The sequence below is a fragment of the Cucumis melo genome, chromosome 9 (genome assembly GCF_025177605.1).
Source record: "Cucumis melo cultivar AY chromosome 9, USDA_Cmelo_AY_1.0, whole genome shotgun sequence".
Classification (NCBI taxonomy): Eukaryota; Viridiplantae; Streptophyta; class Magnoliopsida; order Cucurbitales; family Cucurbitaceae; genus Cucumis; species Cucumis melo.
The window spans coordinates 24,341,433-24,362,022 of record NC_066865.1 but is presented as its reverse complement, the minus strand read 5'-3'; the positions used below and the strand labels follow the sequence as shown (position 1 = coordinate 24,362,022).

The 20,590-nt window shown below is 35.5% G+C and overlaps 3 protein-coding genes across 4 annotated transcripts; 2 read left to right on the top strand and 1 right to left on the bottom strand.

Annotated features, from left to right (window-relative positions):
- Window positions 1-1,531: 1,531 nt before the first annotated feature.
- On the top strand, window positions 1,532-6,352 carry LOC103482870 (granule-bound starch synthase 1, chloroplastic/amyloplastic). Its single transcript, XM_008439233.3, has 14 exons — window positions 1,532-1,788; window positions 2,322-2,685; window positions 2,776-2,856; window positions 2,957-3,055; window positions 3,140-3,229; window positions 3,679-3,742; window positions 3,911-4,011; window positions 4,115-4,224; window positions 4,318-4,561; window positions 4,641-4,817; window positions 4,898-5,089; window positions 5,266-5,352; window positions 5,466-5,594; window positions 5,705-6,352. The coding sequence occupies exons 2-14, from the start codon at window positions 2,329-2,331 to the stop codon at window positions 5,819-5,821; spliced, it is 1,848 nt and encodes a 615-aa protein (XP_008437455.2). The 5' UTR covers window positions 1,532-1,788; window positions 2,322-2,328; the 3' UTR covers window positions 5,822-6,352.
- Window positions 6,353-7,530: 1,178 nt separating this feature from the next.
- Window positions 7,531-11,429, top strand: LOC103482869 (glucan endo-1,3-beta-glucosidase 11). Of its 2 annotated transcripts, XR_536514.3 has the most exons (4): window positions 7,531-7,801; window positions 7,910-9,012; window positions 10,130-10,336; window positions 11,293-11,429. XR_536514.3 is itself a non-coding variant. In XM_008439232.3 (3 exons), the coding sequence occupies exons 1-3, from the start codon at window positions 7,741-7,743 to the stop codon at window positions 10,196-10,198; spliced, it is 1,233 nt and encodes a 410-aa protein (XP_008437454.2). In that variant the 5' UTR covers window positions 7,531-7,740; the 3' UTR covers window positions 10,199-11,429. The 2 variants fall into 2 exon arrangements, 1 of the variants encoding a protein (XP_008437454.2); XM_008439232.3 differs by having other exon boundaries at window positions 10,130-11,429.
- A 932-nt stretch (window positions 11,430-12,361) lies between these two features.
- LOC103482868 (ubiquitin carboxyl-terminal hydrolase 9) lies at window positions 12,362-19,591 on the bottom strand. Its single transcript, XM_008439231.3, has 13 exons — window positions 19,136-19,591; window positions 18,578-18,835; window positions 17,848-17,992; window positions 17,688-17,747; window positions 17,493-17,588; window positions 16,191-16,571; window positions 15,933-16,070; window positions 15,208-15,378; window positions 14,619-14,876; window positions 14,337-14,485; window positions 13,472-14,020; window positions 13,088-13,358; window positions 12,362-12,964 (listed from the first exon to the last, which is right to left on the bottom strand). Exons 1-13 carry the CDS (start codon window positions 19,288-19,290, stop codon window positions 12,848-12,850), a joined length of 2,748 nt encoding a protein of 915 aa, XP_008437453.2. The 5' UTR covers window positions 19,291-19,591; the 3' UTR covers window positions 12,362-12,847.
- Window positions 19,592-20,590: the final 999 nt, after the last annotated feature.

Sequence of the window (20,590 nt, the reverse complement as noted above, 5' to 3'; positions counted from 1 at the left end):
TTTGGCATTTGTCTTACCCAAGTTGTCTTCATTGTTTTCGTTTGTAATTTTATTTGTGAATTATTGTGTATTTCACGTGCATGTGTTTCACTATAATTACTTTCCCCATTGGATTTTCTATATGTAAAATGACCTTTCCAAATAATTTGGTTTACTACAACCATTGCAAATAAAATTCATATAATTCTTAAAATGATAAAAATTTTAAGAATGGTATAATTTGATCGACTATAACCACCACCAACCAACTTCAATTACCGTCGTTACTATCGACTAACTCCATTGGCCACTGGTTCCATATCTTGACACCACTCTAGGAAACCAACTCCGACATCAACCACTGCTTGGTCTATCAACTTTGACAACCATTATTTTAGATTATTAGTTCAAAGCAATTTGATATTAATGAAAATACTTTTATGGCATATAAAAACACTATAAAGAATTCTTGAACACAGGGGTATTGTTATTTTAAATCGAATCTCTCATCGAGATATTATTTATCCATACAAGTTATTACACATATCAACAATAATTTTACAAAATGGAAAGACATAAAAGTGGCAACGATCCAATCTTTCATTTTAAAAAAAGAAAAGAGAAATATTATGGGACAGGAATAATTGTAATCTTCTTTTTTAAAAAGAAAGAGTTTAGAGAGAAAAGCTTCCAGTTAGGGGTAATATCCTGTCAGCCACTCTTTATATCTTTCCACTTTGTAAAATTTATTGTTGATACGTGTAATAATCTGTATGGATAAATGATATCTCTATAGGAAATTCATCTATCTATAAGGACACGTCCCTCAACAGTAAATGGTATCAGAGTCATTGCAACGCTTAAATTTCTCTATTTCTTTCTCTTTCTATGGAGTAAACTCCTCTTCTAAATTCGGGAAGGATGGTAGTCAATATATCTAATACCATTCTCTTCTTGATTCTTTTTCTATTTCTAATATTTTCTTCATCAAATTTCTCCGCTGTGGTTCTCTCTCTATTTACATTAAAAAGCAATGTTTTTATACTAAGTAAACCTCATACCTACAATAAGTCACACTAATGTTTACAAACCTCAATTATAACCAATGGTATTACTAAAATATGACTTTTGAATCAATTATTCCACGTGGAAAGCAAGTGGCAGTTTACTCGTAATTCTCCACCGTTCATTCATAAATCATAATAAAAAGAAGAATGACAATCTTACAAAATTAAAAATACCTTTATTATTTATTTTATATACAAATAAGGAGAAACAAACAAATCCCATTGTACGTTCCTAATATATTGTTGCGTCCCATCAATGACACCATCCACAACCCCAAACAAACCACTATTACAATACCCTAATCCCATACTCTTTTAATACCTACCCTTAACTCAATATTATTCAAATAATTTATGATTTAATTAGACATAGCATATTTAATTTTGGATCAATTTAGTTTAGAGTTTGAGGGTCATAATTGTAGTTTAGGGTTTAGTAGAAACAAAATATCTTTCCTGTACTAAACAAATGGCGTTCCTTCTTCGTTCTTCGTTAACCTCAAATTTGGAGTATATTCGTAATGATGCCACGGCCCCACAATTCCCATGACGTAACACGTGCCAACACGATTTTGAGGCGCTTGGGATTTGCTCGCACGGACACCCACTAATTCTTCGTCACGTGTCCTCATTGCCGAAAGCCTCTCCACCACTACAAGTACCGTTGGATCCTCCGGAGATCTGCAGCTGCCGGAGTTCCGTCTAGAGGCCACGTTTTTCTTTCGGCTAAAGCTCTTCGCCAGTGAGTCATTTATTTTCTTTCTTTCTTTCTTCTTCTTCTTCTTCTTCTTCAGTTTACTGATGACATTTTAGTTTCGGATAGTTTCACATTTCGTTTTCATTTCTTGAGCTGTTGCTTACTTTCTACCTGCTTGCTCTTTCGTATTACGGTCGTTTGTTTTTGATGAGTTGCTATTTATTAATGCTTGCTTGTTTTTTAGTTGAGGTGTTCAGTTTGATGTGAGTTCTTGTTCTGAAATAGCTTTGATTCTGTGTTTGTGTTCTTGTTATCTTTTGATCACTTTGAAATTTAGTTTGTATGGTAGCGGATTGAGCTAGATTGAGCTAGATTGAGCTAGATTGAGCATGATAGTTTTCATTTTAATGGATTTCGATACTTTTATTTTTTTATTTTTTTTGCATGGTCGATCATTTCATTGTTTGTTCCTTGTGTAATTCGAGTGTTCTGCATGTGTTGATTAGTGATGCTATGTTACGATTTATTTGTTGGAGGTGAATTGAGTTTATTGTTCTGATTTCTGGATGCTGTTTTAGATCAAGGATGGCTTCAATGGGAGCTGTGTCTGTCTCAAACTTTGTTTCGAGGAGTTCTCTCATCAGTCATGGGGCTACAGCCTCAGAGACTAAGACGAGCCTTTCACAGGTTGGCGTGAAGAATCAAGTAGAAACGCACAAGGGATTGAAATCCTTGAACAATCTGGATGTGCTGCGGAAAAGAACTCCTGCAATTGCAATTTGCAGGACTATGAGTAGGAAAACTGATGGGCTTGGTGGAACTGCTGGGAAAATTGTGTGTGAACAAGGGATGAATATAGTGTTTGTGGCTGCTGAAGTTACTCCATGGAGCAAAGCTGGTGGGCTTGGTGATGTTCTTGGAGGATTGCCTCCAGCATTGGCTGTGAGTGAAAATTTTTAGATTCATTTTCAGATGCAATTTTGGCATAACTTTCTGTTATGTTCTGAATTTTTTACTGCTTTTATGTTTTAGGCTAGAGGGCATCGTGTCATGACGATAGCTCCTCGCTATGATCAGTACAAAGATGCTTGGGACACGAATGTAACGGTCGAGGTAAATAGGTTCTTCATCTTTATGAAAATGGTCATCATTTGTTGTGGGGAGGAGACGAAGTAACCTAACAGTTTTGTGATATTTACATGAGCATGACCAGATACAAGTTGGGGATGAAATTTTAACTGTGCGGTTTTTCCATTGCTACAAACGAGGGGTTGATCGAGTATTTGTAGATCACCCAATATTTCTGGAAAAGGTAATGTGAATTTCATAACTAAAGTTTGTTTACATGGTTCTGCCGGACCTTTCTTCTAATGCTTTACATTGTGGATCTCAACAGGTTTGGGGCAAAACTAAATCTAAACTTTATGGGCCGAATGCAGGCGTGGATTATGATGACAATCAGTTGCGGTTTAGTCTATTGTGCCAGGTGATTAATTCCTTTGACTTGCAGATTATTTTTTCACCCTCGAGCGGATGGCATTGTGTAGGATAAAAATATATACATTTTCTTTGTTCTTTCCCGAAATGTTTGTTCTTGTGCAAGACACGTTTCTGGGTTAGCTTTAATCTAGTTGTTTATTTTTCACTGTGTACTTCCAACGAAAAAGTTATTAACTATTTAATTACACAAAAAAGTAATTGAGTTCCACTTTGTAACATATATAAAAATTCTTTTGCAAATTTCATTTAGCCATCGTCTAGAAATGCTGAATGACATTTGTAAGTAGTTTATGTACAGAATACCCAATTTGCTAAGTTTTCTCATCGACTGAGAAATTGTTAATTAACTTACCGATGACATGGTTTCTTTCTAGTGTTACAACTTCCTTCTGACATTTATTTTACATTTAACCATTGAATCTCTGTGTTCATCAGGCTGCTCTGTTGGCGCCTTTGGTTCTAAATTTGAACAGCAGCAAGTATTTTTCAGGACCATATGGTATGTAATCTCTTCTTCTTCTTCTTCTTCTTCTGTTTTCAGTAATGATGTAGTAATCCTAATAAGTTATGGATTTGGACATAATATCATAGTCCTACTGCATCAAATTAGTTAAAGCTACTAGTTAACAATTAATTGACAGAGAAAATATTCTTCGCCAATTGGCAGGGGAGGAAGTTGTCTTCGTTGCCAATGATTGGCACACAGCTCTTCTTCCATGTTACTTGAAAACCATGTATCAAGCAAGGGGAATTTATGCAAGTGCGAAGGTAGGTTTGTGCTACATTAGTTATCTCTGTTTTAGTAGATATATTAGTATCACATTTTACAAATCCAAGAGCTGATATTGGTGTCTCTCTTAAATGCTAACAGGTTGCTTTCTGCATCCACAACATTGCTTACCAAGGAAGATTTGCTTTCTCAGACTTTGCCCTTCTGAATCTGCCTGATCAATTCAAGAGTTCCTTTGACTTTACTGATGGGTGAGTGCCGTCAATTTCTTTCCAGTCAATCTGCATGCCATAATATATTATTCTCCCGACCCAACATGTTTCCTAAGAAATCTTGGTTTCTAGGTATGTAAAGCCTGTGAAGGGAAGAAAAATAAACTGGATGAAGGCTGGGATATTGGAATCCGACAGAGTGTTGACTGTTAGTCCATACTATGCCCAGGAGCTTGTTTCTGGAGTTGAGCGGGGTGTTGAATTGGATTCCATTCTTCGTTTGACCACTGTTACTGGTATATTGAATGGCATGGATGTTCAGGAGTGGAATCCTACCACTGACAAATACATTCCCATCAAATTCAATGCTGAAACTGTAAGTTAACTAACCGACATGGTTCATATTTTCCTTCTAAATTTTAAAGAAATTTCTTAGCCAGATCTTCATTTTTCAGGTTGCGGAAGCTAAAGCTCTTTTGAAAGAAGCTCTTCAAGCAGAAGTTGGATTGCCTGTTGACAGGAACATCCCTTTGATAGGGTTTATTGGTAGACTTGAGGAGCAAAAGGGATCGGATATCCTATCAGCAGCTATTCCAGACTTCATTCATGAAGATGTTCAATTGGTGGTCCTTGTACGTACATGTTATTTATTTCTTTTGCCCACTGGCCGCCTTATTTAGATGGAGGTTGATTTCCATTTTCTTTCTGCTAGGGAACTGGCAAGAAATACTTGGAGAAACAGCTTGAAGAGCTAGAGATAAAATATCCTGACAAAGCTAGGGGCGTAGCAAAATTCAACGTTCCTTTAGCACATCTCATAAATGCTGCAGCTGATTTCTTGATCATTCCTAGTAGATTCGAACCCTGTGGTCTTATCCAGTTGCAAGCTATGCCTTATGGAACAGTAAGTCACCAAAAATCGCATATATATATTTATAGTCATTTCTATTTCTTACTGGATACAGTTCAAAATAGTTAAAACATACACCCTTGAGGGTTTGAATGTTCCACCCTCGGTAGCAAACTTCTGTTAGCACGCCCAACACAATAGCTTGATAGTGATATATGTTTCAATTTCAGATTCCCTTGGTAAGCACAACTGGTGGGCTTGCCGACACTGTTATTGACGGTTATACAGGTCTCCAAATGGGTGCTTTCAGCGTCGAAGTAAGTACCGATAGTTTTAAATCCGCGTCATATAATCGATTCCAATTCGCTCTCTATTTCTTATGGAATTCATGTAGCAACTTCGTGATTGGAGTCTGCTTGTTGTTTGGCAGTGTGAAATGGTTTCTCCAGCTGATGCAGCTGCAATTGCTAAAACAGTCCTAAGAGCCGTTGCACTCTTCGGCACCGCTGCCCACAAAGAAATGATACAGAATTGTATGGCTCAGGATTTCTCTTGGAAGGTAAATCCAAACACAAAACCCATAATAATCACAAATAGCCTCACACCCCTATTTCATCTCTCGCGATTCAATTGAAAGGGAACATCATCATTTTGTGTTAATTTATGCAGGGTCCAGCAAAACAGTGGGAGAAATTCTTGTTGGGCTTGGGAGTCGAGAACAGCCAACCTGGAATCGAAGGGGAGGAAATCGCTCCTCTTGCAAAGGAAAACGTTGCGACTCCTTGAGAAGAAGGCTGGCAAAAGTGATGTATGACTATATAAATTCCCAGTTTCTCTTAGTATATGCTAAATGCCATTGGGTATGGATATGAAGAGGAGGAGGAGGAGGAGGAGGAGGGAAGTACTGAAGGATTTGTTTGATCTTTTAGCACGCATCCTTCCAACAACAAAGGTAAAATGGCTCTAGAAACTGAGGCCACTCTCTAATCGATGATTGGTCCTCAGGACATGGCCATTGACAGGTAGAACCACCCTGTGACCCTTGTAGTATTCCATCAAGGAAAAGGAATTGGAAAATAAACTAAATCTGCAATCTTTTATTGTTGTAAGCATATAATATAGTATAATCCATCTCATAGTGTTGGAACTTTTGATCCTTTGTTGTGCATGTGTATGGGTTTTGTTAGGTAGTAGTGGTCGTTGTTCTACGTCGCCACAATGTGACTCGTAGTAATTGGTGCTACAACCTTTGCACTACTGTTAATTATATTGTGGTCGTCTTATCGAATTAGTTTATGTATATTATATTTGTCTCTACGTGGTTTTGCTAGAATCCGTTGCAACCATTTATATAAGGAAATAGTCATTTGCTCCATAGTAAAGAACTAAAGTTTTGGTGTATAGTAGTAAGAATAACTAAAAAAGCAACTTGGAAACAAGAAGGGCATCTCCAATCCACTTCACTTTATCTACCAAAAGGAATAATACTTTATTAGGGCAAATCCTAAAAAGAAAGAGAAAAATAAGAGAAAAAAAAAAGTAGAGAATATGTGCAAACAAATCACGTGGGATGAGAATCATTGGAAAATAGGTTCATCAAATGGTGAGAAAGTTTCAAGTTTTCGAATGGTTAATGCATAAATTTCACACAAGTAGAAGACTGACTTCTTTAAAATGCAATATAATAACCCATTTTTTTAATTAAATTCGAACTAAGTTTTCATCTCTTTTGTCTTAAATCTATTTTCATATGCTTATTCACACTGACACGATTACATTTTGGATAACTATAATATTTTGGATAATTATAACGAATAACAATTTAAAAATAATAATTTAGAAAATAGGCTCTTTTGTAATATGGTTCAATATTTTCTTAAAATGTTGTTATATACGTTAATATTTTGAATCTAATTACACCTATTCCGTAAATTTTTAGCCATTTTGATGAGATTTTTGAAGACATTATTGAGGTTAATCTAATTGCATTCCAACGAAAATAGATTTAATGTATGGATGTTTTAAGTTTTAATTATAGGAGATTTTCAAATATAGCAAAATTAACCAAAATATTTACAAAATACAATAAAATTTCATATTCTATTAGCCTCCGATGTCTATCCATGTTTGTCATTCAAATCATCTAAAATTTTGTTATAATTGTAAATATTTTAAGCATTATTGATATGTTGATTTGATTTGATTTTTTTTCTAGTGTAATGGTTGGTGTGATTCAAATTCAAATTATGCAGTGACTAAACTTTTAAAGTTTATATTTTAGATTTATGTTTGCTTTAATCATATTTAAAGAGAGAGAAAATAATAGAATGGAAAATTAGAAATGATTGTGATGTCATAAAACAATTATACTAAATTGTAAAGTTTTCTACAAAAAATGTTTTAACGAATAGATACTTAAAACACTTTATTTCTTTATTTATTATTATTATTATTTTTTTTTTTTACTTTACGCCGTCCATTTCAACGTTCTACAAATGACCACAAACGCACGGCTCTTCACCTTAACTCCGCCGCACAATCACTCTCTGTCCACACTCTAATTATACGGCGGCCGGTACGCCAACTACTTTTCTGACGACGGCGTTTCTGTGCTACCGCTAGATCCCTCCTCGCCTTCACTCTTCAGTGCAGTGATTGACATTTTACGACTTCGAATTTCACTTAGACTACTGAAGTTTAGCTACATGGAGCTGAGAAGGTTCGGATTCAAGCAATGCGGTTCGTTAGTTCTACTTCAGATTTCAGGTGATATGGGATTTCATGAACTTGCGATTTTTTGTTGGTTTAAGATCATGTGGATTATTGTGAAATTATTGAGTTGAAAACTATGTTGAATTTTGTGATTTTGTGAAGGTTTGTTGTTGCTGCTGCCTGTTATGGTGAGTTCAGTTGGAGTGAACTACGGTCAGATAGCGAACAATCTTCCTGCTCCGGAGAATGTGATCCCGTTGGTGAAATCAATTGGAGCTACAAAGGTGAAGCTGTACGATGCGAGTCCGAAGGTTCTTCGGGCATTTGCTAATACGAGTGTGGAGTTTATAGTCGGACTTGGAAACGAGTACTTGTCTAAAATGAAGAATCCGGCCTGTGCGGAAGAGTGGGTGAAGAATAATGTTCAAGCGTACTTCCCTGGTACTAAGATCACTTCAATCTTCGTCGGCAATGAGGTATTAACCTTCAATGACACTTCTCTAACTGCTAATTTACTACCGGCGATGCAAAGCGTGCACACGGCGCTCGTAAATCTAGGGCTAGATAAGCAGGTGGCGGTGACGACGGCACATTCTTTGGCAATACTTGAAACTTCCTATCCGCCTTCCGCCGGAGTTTTCCGTAGGGACTTAGTTGATTGTTTGGTTCCAATCTTGGATTTCCATGTCAAGATCGGCTCCCCGTTCTTGATCAATGCGTACCCTTACTTTGCGTACAAGGCGAATCCGAAGCAGGTTTCACTGGATTTCGTCCTCTTCCAACCGAACCAAGGGGTTTTAGATCCCGGCTCAAATCTTCGCTACGACAACATGTTATTCGCACAGATCGACGCTGTTTACTACGCACTCGCTGCTGTTGGTTACAAGAAGCTTCCCGTTCATATCTCGGAGACCGGATGGCCGTCGAAGGGGGATGACGACGAGGCCGGTGCGACCCCGGAGAATGCAAAGAAGTACAACGGGAACCTACTCAAGTTCATCTGCCAGAAGAAGGGGACGCCATTGAGGCCGAACTCGGACCTCAACATTTATGTATTTGCTCTTTTTAACGAGAATATGAAGCCTGGACCAACTTCGGAGAGGAATTATGGTCTCTTTAAGCCTGACGGTACGCCGGTGTATCAGCTCGGATTTACCATTAACGATGGCGTTGGAAACGGAACTCATGGCACTTCCAGCGCGCAACCTTCGCCGCCGGGAACTCCCACTACCTCCACCGGTTATTTGGCCATTTCCTCCGCCACGGTAAATCTTTTTCCTGTTACCTTTATTGTTTCAATGATTATTGTATCTTTTTTGCTTGATTTGCGTTGGGTTCATAAAGTGACAACGGTAGGATTAGAAACAAATATTGAATTAAAGAAAATTAACTACTTTTTGCCATAGTTTACATTACAAATTTGATCTCTTGTGAAAGTTAAAATTTAGTTGTTTTGTTTTTGAAAATTACAATTTACTCGGTTCCTATAAAAACCTCTTAAATAGTGCTATGGTTTGATACTTTGATAAAAAGGAATATTTTATCAAATCTTTGGGACTATTTATGAATATTTATCATATGATTAATTTCTAATTATAAATCAAAGGTACTGAATTCTAACTTCTCCAAAAACTATAGGGCAGTTCCAAATTCTTGCAAAGCTTCATTGTGGGTATAATATAAAGAGTGTTTATCTTTCACACTCTCCAAGTAACTCGGGGAAGAAACTTTCTGATTACTGGATATTGAGAAAATTGTTGTTTTTTTTTTTTAAAAAAAAATCAAAGCTTTCAAAAACGAAAGAATAGAAAATTAGAATGTGAATATGAATTGGAAAGTGTTTTGAGTGGGGGCCACTACTGTGATTTCACTGGTGGGAGCGCATGATACATTTTAAGCCCATTCGTCGCACTCATCGGAGTCTCATTGGTTAATTCTGAGGCCATTCTAGCATTTTAACTTTCACCCCTTTGCATATCCCTATCCCCACTGTCGTGGTCCATAAAATTTTTTTTTGTCTTTATGATTATTTCTCACCCTTCACAGCTCTCTAGAAATGGTATAATTCAGTAGTTTTCCTGAACTTAATTGTTAAAGTAGACATTCCAATTTCTTTTGGGAACTCAAGCTATCAAATCAAGTAGGTTGTAAAATGAGCTTAAGTTCAAACTTAGCTTTTAGGATCTTTATATGCAATTCAATTCCATTTTGGAATTCAAATTTCCTCTTTTTTCTTGATGTATATTGAAAATTTACTTGCATCTGACCAAATCTTCAATTATTCAAAAGAAATTAAGTGATTGGATATATTAGAGCATTCACGTATGTGTTTGCGTTACCATTTGTGGAGACTGAGAAACAGTGATGTTTTTTTTATGGCAGGAGAGAAGCCATTGGGTTGGATTCTTCTCAATGTCCCTGTTTCTGATGGTGTTCAAGTTGCTACTTTGAATTTAGGAGATTATTTATTTTTCAGTGTATGTGTTCCGAAAGATGCTTTGGATTTATTTCATTTATCAGAATCAGCCGTTAAAAGCAAAATTGGAAGATGTTAAAGAGAATAAGAGGCAGCGTCGGATTTGGGAAAAGGTAAAAAATTCTGTTCCTTTCCTTGTACGCGACTACCTTCTCTTTTCTTTTCTCTGCCTTCCTTTTTGTCATTCTTTTGTGTGTGACCTTAACAAAAGTTATTCGGCTTCTCCTTTACTGCTACTAGCAAAAGGTAGAAATTATGAATTGAAACCATTCTTTTGTAGTATCTAAAACAGTTAATTGAGATACCTTTTGTTAACTATTTCATTCTTTAAATTTATGATTGTTCCCTAGTTTTTACCTTTCTAAACTCGTACTCTTATTGATTTCGAAGTTTTTTGAAATCACCTTTTTAGTTTTCAGAACTTAACTTGATTTTGAGACTAGAGATAGAAAGTAGATAGAAATCGTTGGATGAAAATAGTAATTATAAGCTTAATTCTCAAACAACAAAAACCAAATGTTAAATAGTTACCATGTTGGACCTATACGAGGCTGTTAATAATATTCTCTTTGGCAATAATCATGAAAAATCTGTGAGAAGATAGAAAAAGAACCCTATTCGCTATACTTTTTTTCTTTAAGTTGAAGAGTGCTGTTATATTTTGGACATTTTCTACACTTTATATCTTTGCTTTTCTACCCCTTATATTTTATGGGTTTTATGTATATTCTTTTATTGGCTTCCATGTTTTAAAAACAAATGAAGATTTGATGATGATGCAAAACTTTTAGTAGGGAGGATTAAGTGGGGAATAGTTAAATATTTGTATGTTGCAATATAAAAAGACAACAATATCATTTGAGAGTTTCTTGAATTTACCATTAGTCAGTGGGGGCAAACCAAACTGACAGAGCCATGTGACAAAAGAGAAAGTTCAATTTGGAATTTTTATCATTTCCTTTTTTGTATGCATTCTATTTGGTATTCTGAGCTGGATCTGATCTGTTAATATCTTCTTCTTTTTTCTTTCTTTCTTTCTTTTCTTTTTCTCCTATCCTGCTTTTTACAGGGAGATATCAGTTTTTAGTAATTAATAATTTTGATGTGAATTTGGGTTTGTGGATGGACATAAAATCTGGTAGATGGATGATCCGAAACTTGTTCTTTGAAATGCCATCTGGTAATCAAATTTTATTAATTTGCTTATATATTTATGTACCTCTTTCCTCTATTCTCCACTTTTATTTGGATTTCTCGTTTTGTTTCTTTTACATGAGAATTTGAATCGAATGTAAAATTGTAACATTATTTGAATATGGAACTATTTGCATTGAAGGGAGAAAGTTTGACATTTAGTCTTTGGAAATGATCCAATTAAGGGTGTATTTATGACTATGAATTACCACAGCTTCCAAGTTCCCAACGACGCAGTGTTGTTGGAATTTGGACTTTTCTCAATTTAGAAGCAAAAAAGGATCAAATTGATACTGGGAATTTGTTAGTACAATCTGGCACTGCATCAAATTAAAAGAATAGTAAATATAACAAAATTAATATTGGCGATATGGTTTATTACCAATAATGGACTTTACCAACAAGAATTTAACTCAACTAATATCTCTGTGTACTAAGGATCCTTGGTTCAGAACCTCTGCCACCAATCGTACTAAAAAAGTTAATATTTTCAAATTCTTTTGCATTGAACTTAATTACTGTTGTTTCTTTTAGACGTAGAACTAGATTTCCTCCTCGTAGTTAACCCACAGGGAATGGGAGAGCTTTACTCTATTTAGTCTATCTACAAAATCAACCATAAATCACTGAGCTCATGAAACTCATTAGGATACCAAAATGAATGACTTGTTGTGTGACAAACTGTTGTATAGAAATGACTATTATTAGATGTTCGAATCCCGGGTTAGATTTATAACAGAGCAGTATTCTAGAGTTGAGAAACCAGAAATTGAAATGAAAGCAGAAATATTCCAAAGTTTAGGGAGAACTTAAATTCACTCAAAATGATAACAATAGCAATGGGTTAGTAGAAATACAAAGGGATGAGTTAGTACAGAATATTTAGAGCATTACACTAAAAAGTTTCCTTGATGATTAGTACCTTTTCATATGGGAACAAACTGTGGCAATAAGAAGTTGGGTATTTTAGGCATTCCAAATTTTGATAAGAAGTTAGTTAGTAACAATAGGAGCCATGTAGAAGTAAGAGCTAACAAATGAATGGAAACCACCAGTTTGCCTCTAGAGGCAGAGCTTTGCTTACAAATCTACACTACTACCCCACCCACCCTAATCACACGACAAAATTTCTCTCAAAAAGTTAATGAATAAGAAAGTAATTTTAATAGAACTAATCCAGTTTTGATTATCAAATCATTATATGTTGCTGAAACCATTCTCAATATTTTATGTACCTTCAAATCGTAGAATTCCGCGTTTCTTCTGCAAAATCAGATCTCTATTCTATTTCTTTTCCCCCATTGCTTATAATGCTTAAACCATGAGAAACTAAGCTTCCTTGTAGCTGCCGAAATGAAGCTGAAACAGCAAAATCCGGGGTAGTTGCCACTTCTAGAAGAAGACGACTTGGGGAGCTTTGTTGTTCTAAGTCAAGTTTCGACTCTTTGATAGAACAACAAATAAGCAGCTGACGTTTTGATCTCTTCTTCACCAACCGGAGAAACTTGGCTGTCATCAAAGTGGTACCATCTCTTCTCATCGATTAACTGCAGATGTGAATAACAATCCGTGACCATCACAAGAAAATATCAAATAATTTTCTTTCTAAGAAAATGAAAACTAATTTATCAATCAATTCATGGTTGGGATAACGAATTAAAACTCCATACCTTCGCGTAAGCAGTGTAGTGCCCACCACCAAGACCACCATAATGGTTGCTAATGGCATATAGGTTGTACAAGTAAGATTTTCCATCATTGCTTTTGACATATTTGCTCAAATCAAGATTGTGAATGGGGAAATCAACAAAGGTATCGAGTTTGTTTTTAAGGTATCTGCTGTATGAAAAACGTTTCAGATGGAAAACAATAATCTCTGGCAACTTCCACAAGTCTAACTTCTTGGTAGCCTGTCTATGCTCTTTGCACCTAGGGCAGTACCTGCGCGACAATAGGAGATTTAAGATGGTGCAAGATAAAAATAAGAATATAGTTAGAACCACTATACATCTCGGATATACAAAAAAAAGATAGATTAAGGGACGTAAAATTACCACATATCATCGGGACCTAAAGGTTCTTCAGTGAGGAATGCTTCCAAGCAAGAAAATAAAGAGATTGCTTCCTGCCGTGTTTTCTTCATGAACCTTGTCTGGTGGACGGGAGGAAGATCCTTGATGTAGCTCACATCATATAATTCATGTTCTTTGTCGGTCCAATCTAAGAAAACCTTTACAAGTGGACCATATTTTATAGCAGAATCCTTCTCAATTGGCTTGCAGCTCAAACTCCTATCATCGGTTAAAAAAAGTTGAAAGGATGGCTCGTTTTCAGATGCTTCCTCTATTTCAATGTCAACTGCTTGGCTCCTTGAAACAGACTGAGGACTGCAGTTGGCAGGTTCATCATTCATTTCAGAAACAAAGCCATTCTCTTTGCTACCATTAGATTTAGTTGAAGAGTATGTTCTTCTCAAGGGTAATAGGATCTTAGACACAGCTGCATTTATGTCGGCTCCACTGTGAAAATCTTCTCCCAAATATGTGACTAGAGGAGTTCCAAAAAGCTTTCTCTCCATTCCTTTCACACGTTCCATGGGGCATCTACAGGCCAAAAGCCACAGTAGCAAAGCAACATTCAGGCAAACAAAAAACAAATAGTAGTATAGAATGACGATTTATTCAACTGATAAGTGTCAAAGGTATTCGCTATCTACCACACAAGAACTTGAAATGGACACGAACAATAACGAAACACAATCACTTTCTCATTTGAAAATCCAAAAAATTAAATAGACCCCAAAGTGATAACTTCAAAGTTTGCTGTCATAATACAAGCCCTCTTTATTGGCTACGACATACTTCATATAACAGACAGGCAGACACGGACATATTAGAATCTTTAAAAAGGAAAGCATACTTTTCCAGAGATCTGTGGATGATCTCTAGCTTTGGTCTTCCTGATTCCCTTTGCGGAAGGCGATAGGCAACAAGATACTCTTCATCTTTAACTGAAGTTAAAGATTCAAGAGGGTTATCCAAATATCGGTAAATACGGTGATCATAGACCTGGCAACAAAAAGTTCAAAACTTCAGATAAAACTAAGAAAAAGAAAAGAAAGAATAGAGATCATACATCAAAATAAAATATTATAACAGAAGAAATAAGGAAGCATAAACCAAATGAATAGCATAAACTGACCTCCGCAAGTAGAAGATTTTCATCACTCTTCAAGCAGCATGCAGTAGCTAAGGCATGGGTGAGATCTTTGGTGCAACCATGTCTTTGAACTGTCACAGTGTATGGCATTGGAAGACCACTACCGTCACCATAGAACACAGTCACTGTCACACTGCGGGTGACAGTTGAAGGTAGCGGCAATGATAAATACATAAATGGATCAAAAGTAATTGAGATTTTTCCACAAACTGGACAAACCAATGTTGATTTATATTGACCCTGTGAGTTTAACCAACTTTACATTATTAGAAAATAAATTAAATCATTTAAATCATAACTAAAAACCCAAACCAACAACCGACTCAAGACATCCATCAATCTCTATTACATTAAGATGCCATAGCATGCAATTGACTTTAATCAAAATATTAAAAAGGGTGATGTAATTTAAGAGAATAAACACAAACCTAAACATTACTTAACATAACTAATATTTGTATAACAAACTACATATCCAACTTGGAACTACCAAAAGTAACTAAAATAGCATTTATGCCAAGTAGGACAATTAAGCAATATGAGATTCTCACATATATCAAAAGCCACTTACTTGACAAACATCCACAATTAAAGAATCATTTCGTGCTTTATGGTATCTCCAACACTCTTCAGCAACTTCTACATCTGGACGACCATCAGAATCCTTTGTTTCAAAATAAGGCTTCCGTTTAACTCGATTCAAATCTTCATGCAGTCCGTCCAGTAAGAAGGCAAGAAGTTCCTATAGACAGACATCTTACACAGGTTAAATCATATCGATCATTCCATTAAATGGATAATTTGACCAAACCTTCATTAAAAAGTTGAAGGAATGCAAAAGTACAAGAGGCCACAAGAAACAAAGCCTAACTAAAAGAAAAACCTCCAGACAAATAAAATAAAACTAAGTGGATAATGACAAAAAAGTTTTAACTGAAGCCACAAGGAAACATGGAACCTAGCGAGGGACCAAACATCACAGCGAGTTTGCTCAAGCCCTCTAAAGGTTCTATCGTTCAACTCACCCCAAGAACACCACAAAATAGTCCCCAGTCCCACCTACCACAAGAACTTTCCTTTCTCACTAAAAGGAGGATGAAGAAGGAACTCCACAATCATCTCTCTGCAATTACTTATAAGAAACGTTTTGATAAATTCAGAAGTTCACAACTAAATGAAATAAAAAAGATGCAAATACAGCAGCGCCCTAATAATGGGAGCATGGAAAGATCACTTAGGAAACGAGAAAGACCATGTAAGACACAAGGAGTATTACAGATATGTTACGGTACTAACTTGAGAATCATGCTGGTTATAACCACTGAACTGAGGAGCAAACCGAGCTAACTTTCCCTTGAATACGCGTGGTGCAATTGTGGTTTGTCCAGACCATAATTTCCTCAACAATTCACCAAACGCAATGGCTAATTCTCCCTGCAGAATCATTGTATGTACCCACAAAATCAACTTTAACTTCCACAAAAGCAAAATAAACCAAGCAATGACCAAAATATATTTTAGAAAATGAAGACTAAGACAAGAAAAGCCACCTACGTGCATTCCCAAAGGATTCTCTGCATTGATCTCTTCAGAATAATCTTGTAAAAAATACTCTACAAGGGGTGGCGTGTGAACTAAACACTGAAGGGCACTATTCATGAAACAAGTATTTCCTAAATTCTGCAACCCTGCCAAGCCACCTTTCTCTTTTCTCTTAGCAGTATTACTAAGATCGTTTCTATCATCCATGTCAGCAACTGATGTGCTAAAAGAACTTCCCTGATAACCATAACCAGATGAATGCCCATTTGACATCACTGGCCCACCTGCAATTGATAGAGGTGACCTTGATGGTTCAAGGGCTACCAAAGCTAACTCATTTCGAGTGGCATCCATGCCAGTCTGAGGAGTAGGTCCATCAACTTCAAGGAGGATCTGCAGAGAGGGTGAACAACACATGAAAAACAGATAAATTTAAAATGATAATTGCAAATAAATTGGAATTAACAAGAATATGATCCGCAAATCGCTGATTATCCAAATTTAAACATCAAAGAAGAAGCATCTCATATAGATAACAAAGATGACAGATGGTGTACAAAAGATACGACGAAAGCCACCCAAAGCAATACTTAACAAGAAACACGGTTTAATTATACAATCACCATTCATCAAATATATATATATGTATAGACACACACACATTCACCTAGAACCAACTGAGAGAGAATCCGAAAAAGCCCAGTCACTCATTCGCTTCAAAGATCAAAGTCACTCTTCCTCATGGACTCGAACTTCTTCCAGAACTCTCAACCCAATTATCTATCTCATCTTCATACTATGTTCCTTTTCAATCTTCTCACCTCAAAACCCCTATACAGGCTTTATAAATGGGACCCACAAGCTCTGATATGTTACAACACTGATATAGGCAGCAACTAATTTTCCTAAAAATTCCCTAAAATAAGACAGGTGATATCCAATTGTACACATACCCAAGAACATGCTACTCATGGCATGCGCTAGAGAATGGACCCAAACTTTCTAATAAAGTCACCAGAAGATTAAGCTATGGACCTGTACCACTTCCAATCAAATTTCATGATTTACACTACCATTCAAGCTTTCTAATAAGAACTATCATTCGAGAATAATGACATCCAGCTTGAATCGTAAAAGTTGTCAGCATATCAAGTAATTAAAGTTCCATTAAAATAGCCACACATTAGGATTGAATGAAACATAGGAAATGAAAGCAAGAAAGGTTTAGCCACTATCCATACACACTCCCCAAAGCTAATCCTTCTTGGATCAATAAGCCTATACTATAAATAGATTAATCAAATAGGTACTCACATGTTGATTCATCTGCAGGTTTAGTTCTTCAAGGGTTTGGCTTGTCCCATCCAATATTGATTGTTTCTGCTGGTTAAAGTAGTCAAATATACGCGCCTGCAAGTTAACAAAAGCAGTGATCCAAATTAGTTGTAGAAGATAATGTTAGCACCATCCCATCTCTACAAGCAAAAGGAAAGGATGAAGCTCACAAACCTTTTCTTGCTTTATTCCTTTAAGTGCAAACACCTTCTCACGAAGATCAATTACGGTGGCCTTCAAAGCAGAAAGGGGGAAAAAGATGTATATGAATATAGACCAACAAACACCATCCAAAGTTTTAATGAATCAAGGAGAGGTGAAATATGAAGAATACCTTCTTGCTCAATCGAACGGTACATTCACTTCCATCTCTAGCATCGATCAATTTTAGACAAAGTAGATAAACCTCCACAGAAAAATTCCTTTGATTGACACCTTGAGATATCATCTTTCTTGGTATCGGTGGGCCTCCTTTGTACCTAATGTAACAAAGTAAGGACGTAACTACGAGCATTACAATTAGTTTCTGGTGTAAATCAACTTTAATTCCATAGGTAATTTCCATATGAAACAGAAGCATGGAAAGAAGTAATTCTACAAGTAGGGTACTTTTTACCGATAGAAATACAGCTTTCAATGAAAAAAAAATGGAAGAATATACAGGCACACAAAAAACCAAGGCCAAAAAGAAACAAAATCAAAGAAGAGATAAATGAGGGCTCACAGAAAGTGAAACAGTATATTTCCAAAGTATCATATCTTCTCCATATCTAGTTCCTTTTGCATTTAAATTCCGAAGGAACTTGATATAAATTGTGGTACTTTTTCATAAAATCCTCACAGAAGTAAAAACAAAAAATTGGTTGCTAATTTTCGGTTCATCCATACTCATACTTTCAATATATATGTATTATACAAATAACCATAGAAAATTATAGATAGGACTTAAAGCATGTTGACATAAAGAGCAATTCCCGATAGAGGCAATAAGAAACAACAAAACAATAAATAGAAGAATTATCCGGGGGTAGTGGTTTGATAAAGAAAATGAGAGGAAATCGTACCAATCATGGAGCTTTTCCCACACTTCACTAGGAACCAATACATAATCCCGACGTTCCTCCAAAAAACTTTTCAGCTCTAAATCATTATTCTCGGAAGAATCACTTCCATTAATGATAATATCTGAATTATCAATAGGACCTGGCCTTTCAACAACGTTTGGAGGAACCATATTACAGTGTTGGGAATCAGAGGAATGATCTTCGCTAGAAAATTCATCAGTAGACAGTCCAACATATAATTGCCATCTTCTAAACCACCTGCATGAACAACAACATGAAACATTTCTTGCATTCCAATGTAGACCTCAAAGAAAAAAAAGAAAAAAAAATCAAGATCCCCTAGGATAAAGAAATCAAACGTTGATAGAGGAATGCCCATAAATTGATAAGTGAATATAGACATAAAAAAGACATAATTTTGGGAGTAAAAATTAGAAAATAAAAAATTAAACGGAACCAATTCGCAAAACCCACCAATAAAAATTAATAATCCTTCACCCCAACAATAAAGGGGGAAAAAAGAGAAAAAAAAAAAAAAAAGAAGAAGAAACAAATTACCGATTAGAAATAACATAATAGGGATTGCCTTCTTTCAAATTAGACTCAGATTGATTCACCAATTCGGAGACGATCCGATTCTCAACATCTGGGGGGAGAGGGAGACAGCTTGATCCGCCGTTTTCCATGATAAAACCGGAAGCAGGAACGGTCATGATAAAGAAAGAAGAAAGGAATCGGAGGAAGAGAATAGTGGAGATATGGTCAAAGTGATGGTGAATTGTGTAGAAATGGAAAAGAGAAAGAAGAAAAGGGGGGAATGGTAGGGATTAGAAGAGGTCCGATCTAAGTGCAGAGGTAGAGGGAAATGAGAAAAATGGGGGGAAATGGAAGAAATAGGTAAAAAGGAGAAGAAGAAGAAGAAGAAGAAGAAGAAGAAGAAGGAACCCTAAGGGTCGATTGCAGGGGAAGGTGGATGAAGATGGAAGAGTCGAGGGACCAAACGGGGAATTAACCAAAAAATTTATCAATTCACTATTGAAATCTTAACCGTCGTTTTCAACTATAAACTTTGTTCATCCAATCTTAATTTTATCTCTCTCTCTCTCTTTTTTTGTTTTTTCAATTTTAATCCTTGAAAATTAGTGATGAATGTATTTAATTTTTGTGTGTTTTTACTACCATCGGAAATTAAAAGATGATTAGAATTCTTTCTATTTTACTTTTACCAAAAGTTCACTAATTTATGCTCTTAATTATGATTTTGTTAATCCAAAATCAAGAAAGTTATAATTTTCTTAAAGAAAAATTTAGAAAGTTCAGTACTAAGTGGATGATTATGACTCTTTAATTGAAAATTACAATATGATAATGGTGAATAAGTTATTTAATTTAACTCTAAACCTCATGTAATTCGACCATTTCAGTTTAGAATTTTCTTTTTTTTTTTTTTACATAAATTCAAATCATTTTATTGCTTTCAGCAACCAACAATCGAATTCATTTAAAATGTTGTTATTATTAATTCATCTCTAATATTCATGAAAATGTAGAAATATCCATAGAAATATTGGCATTTCAACCAAAATTTAATACTGTCAAGATGGAAAAAGGTTAGTTGTATTTCTATCATTCTATGATATCGTCTCATCTTCCAACCTTGTCCATAGTTTGTCTCTCATTTCGGTAAACCCAATCTTAAGTTGAGGATCAATACTGATCTCTAAATAAATCTACGATATTTATTTTATATTTTAAGGTTAAATTACAGATTTTGTACGTGTGGTTGAAAAAAGTAAGATATTTTTTAAGAAAAGAAGAAAATTAGAATTTAGTCTTTATAGTTTTTACGAGAGCTTTATCAAATCTTAAGGATTAAACTCTAACTTTCTCCGACCCACAAGTTAGCATTTTCTTTAATTATTTATTGGAGTCAAACTTGGGTAAGGAATTTGTTCACATTCCTCATTAAAAGGAAAATTCGAGAATCTTTTTCTTCAACCATAACCCCTATTT

Coding starts and splice junctions, on each gene's coding strand:
- LOC103482870 (XM_008439233.3), top strand. CDS start 2,329: ATGGCTTCAATGGGAGCTGTGTCTGTCTCAAACTTTGTTTCGAGGAGT. Junction 2,686..2,775: donor GATTGCCTCCAGCATTGGCT/GTGAGTGAAAAT, acceptor TTTATGTTTTAG/GCTAGAGGGCATCGTGTCAT. Junction 4,012..4,114: donor GAATTTATGCAAGTGCGAAG/GTAGGTTTGTGC, acceptor AAATGCTAACAG/GTTGCTTTCTGCATCCACAA.
- LOC103482869 (XM_008439232.3), top strand. CDS start 7,741: ATGGAGCTGAGAAGGTTCGGATTCAAGCAATGCGGTTCGTTAGTTCTA. Junction 7,802..7,909: donor AGTTCTACTTCAGATTTCAG/GTGATATGGGAT, acceptor GATTTTGTGAAG/GTTTGTTGTTGCTGCTGCCT. Junction 9,013..10,129: donor TGGCCATTTCCTCCGCCACG/GTAAATCTTTTT, acceptor TTTTTATGGCAG/GAGAGAAGCCATTGGGTTGG.
- LOC103482868 (XM_008439231.3), bottom strand. CDS start 19,290: ATGACCGTTCCTGCTTCCGGTTTTATCATGGAAAACGGCGGATCAAGC. Junction 17,589..17,687: donor AAGGAATAAAGCAAGAAAAG/GTTTGTGAGCTT, acceptor GTTAACTTGCAG/GCGCGTATATTTGACTACTT. Junction 13,359..13,471: donor TTAGGTCCCGATGATATGTG/GTAATTTTACGT, acceptor ATTGTCGCGCAG/GTACTGCCCTAGGTGCAAAG.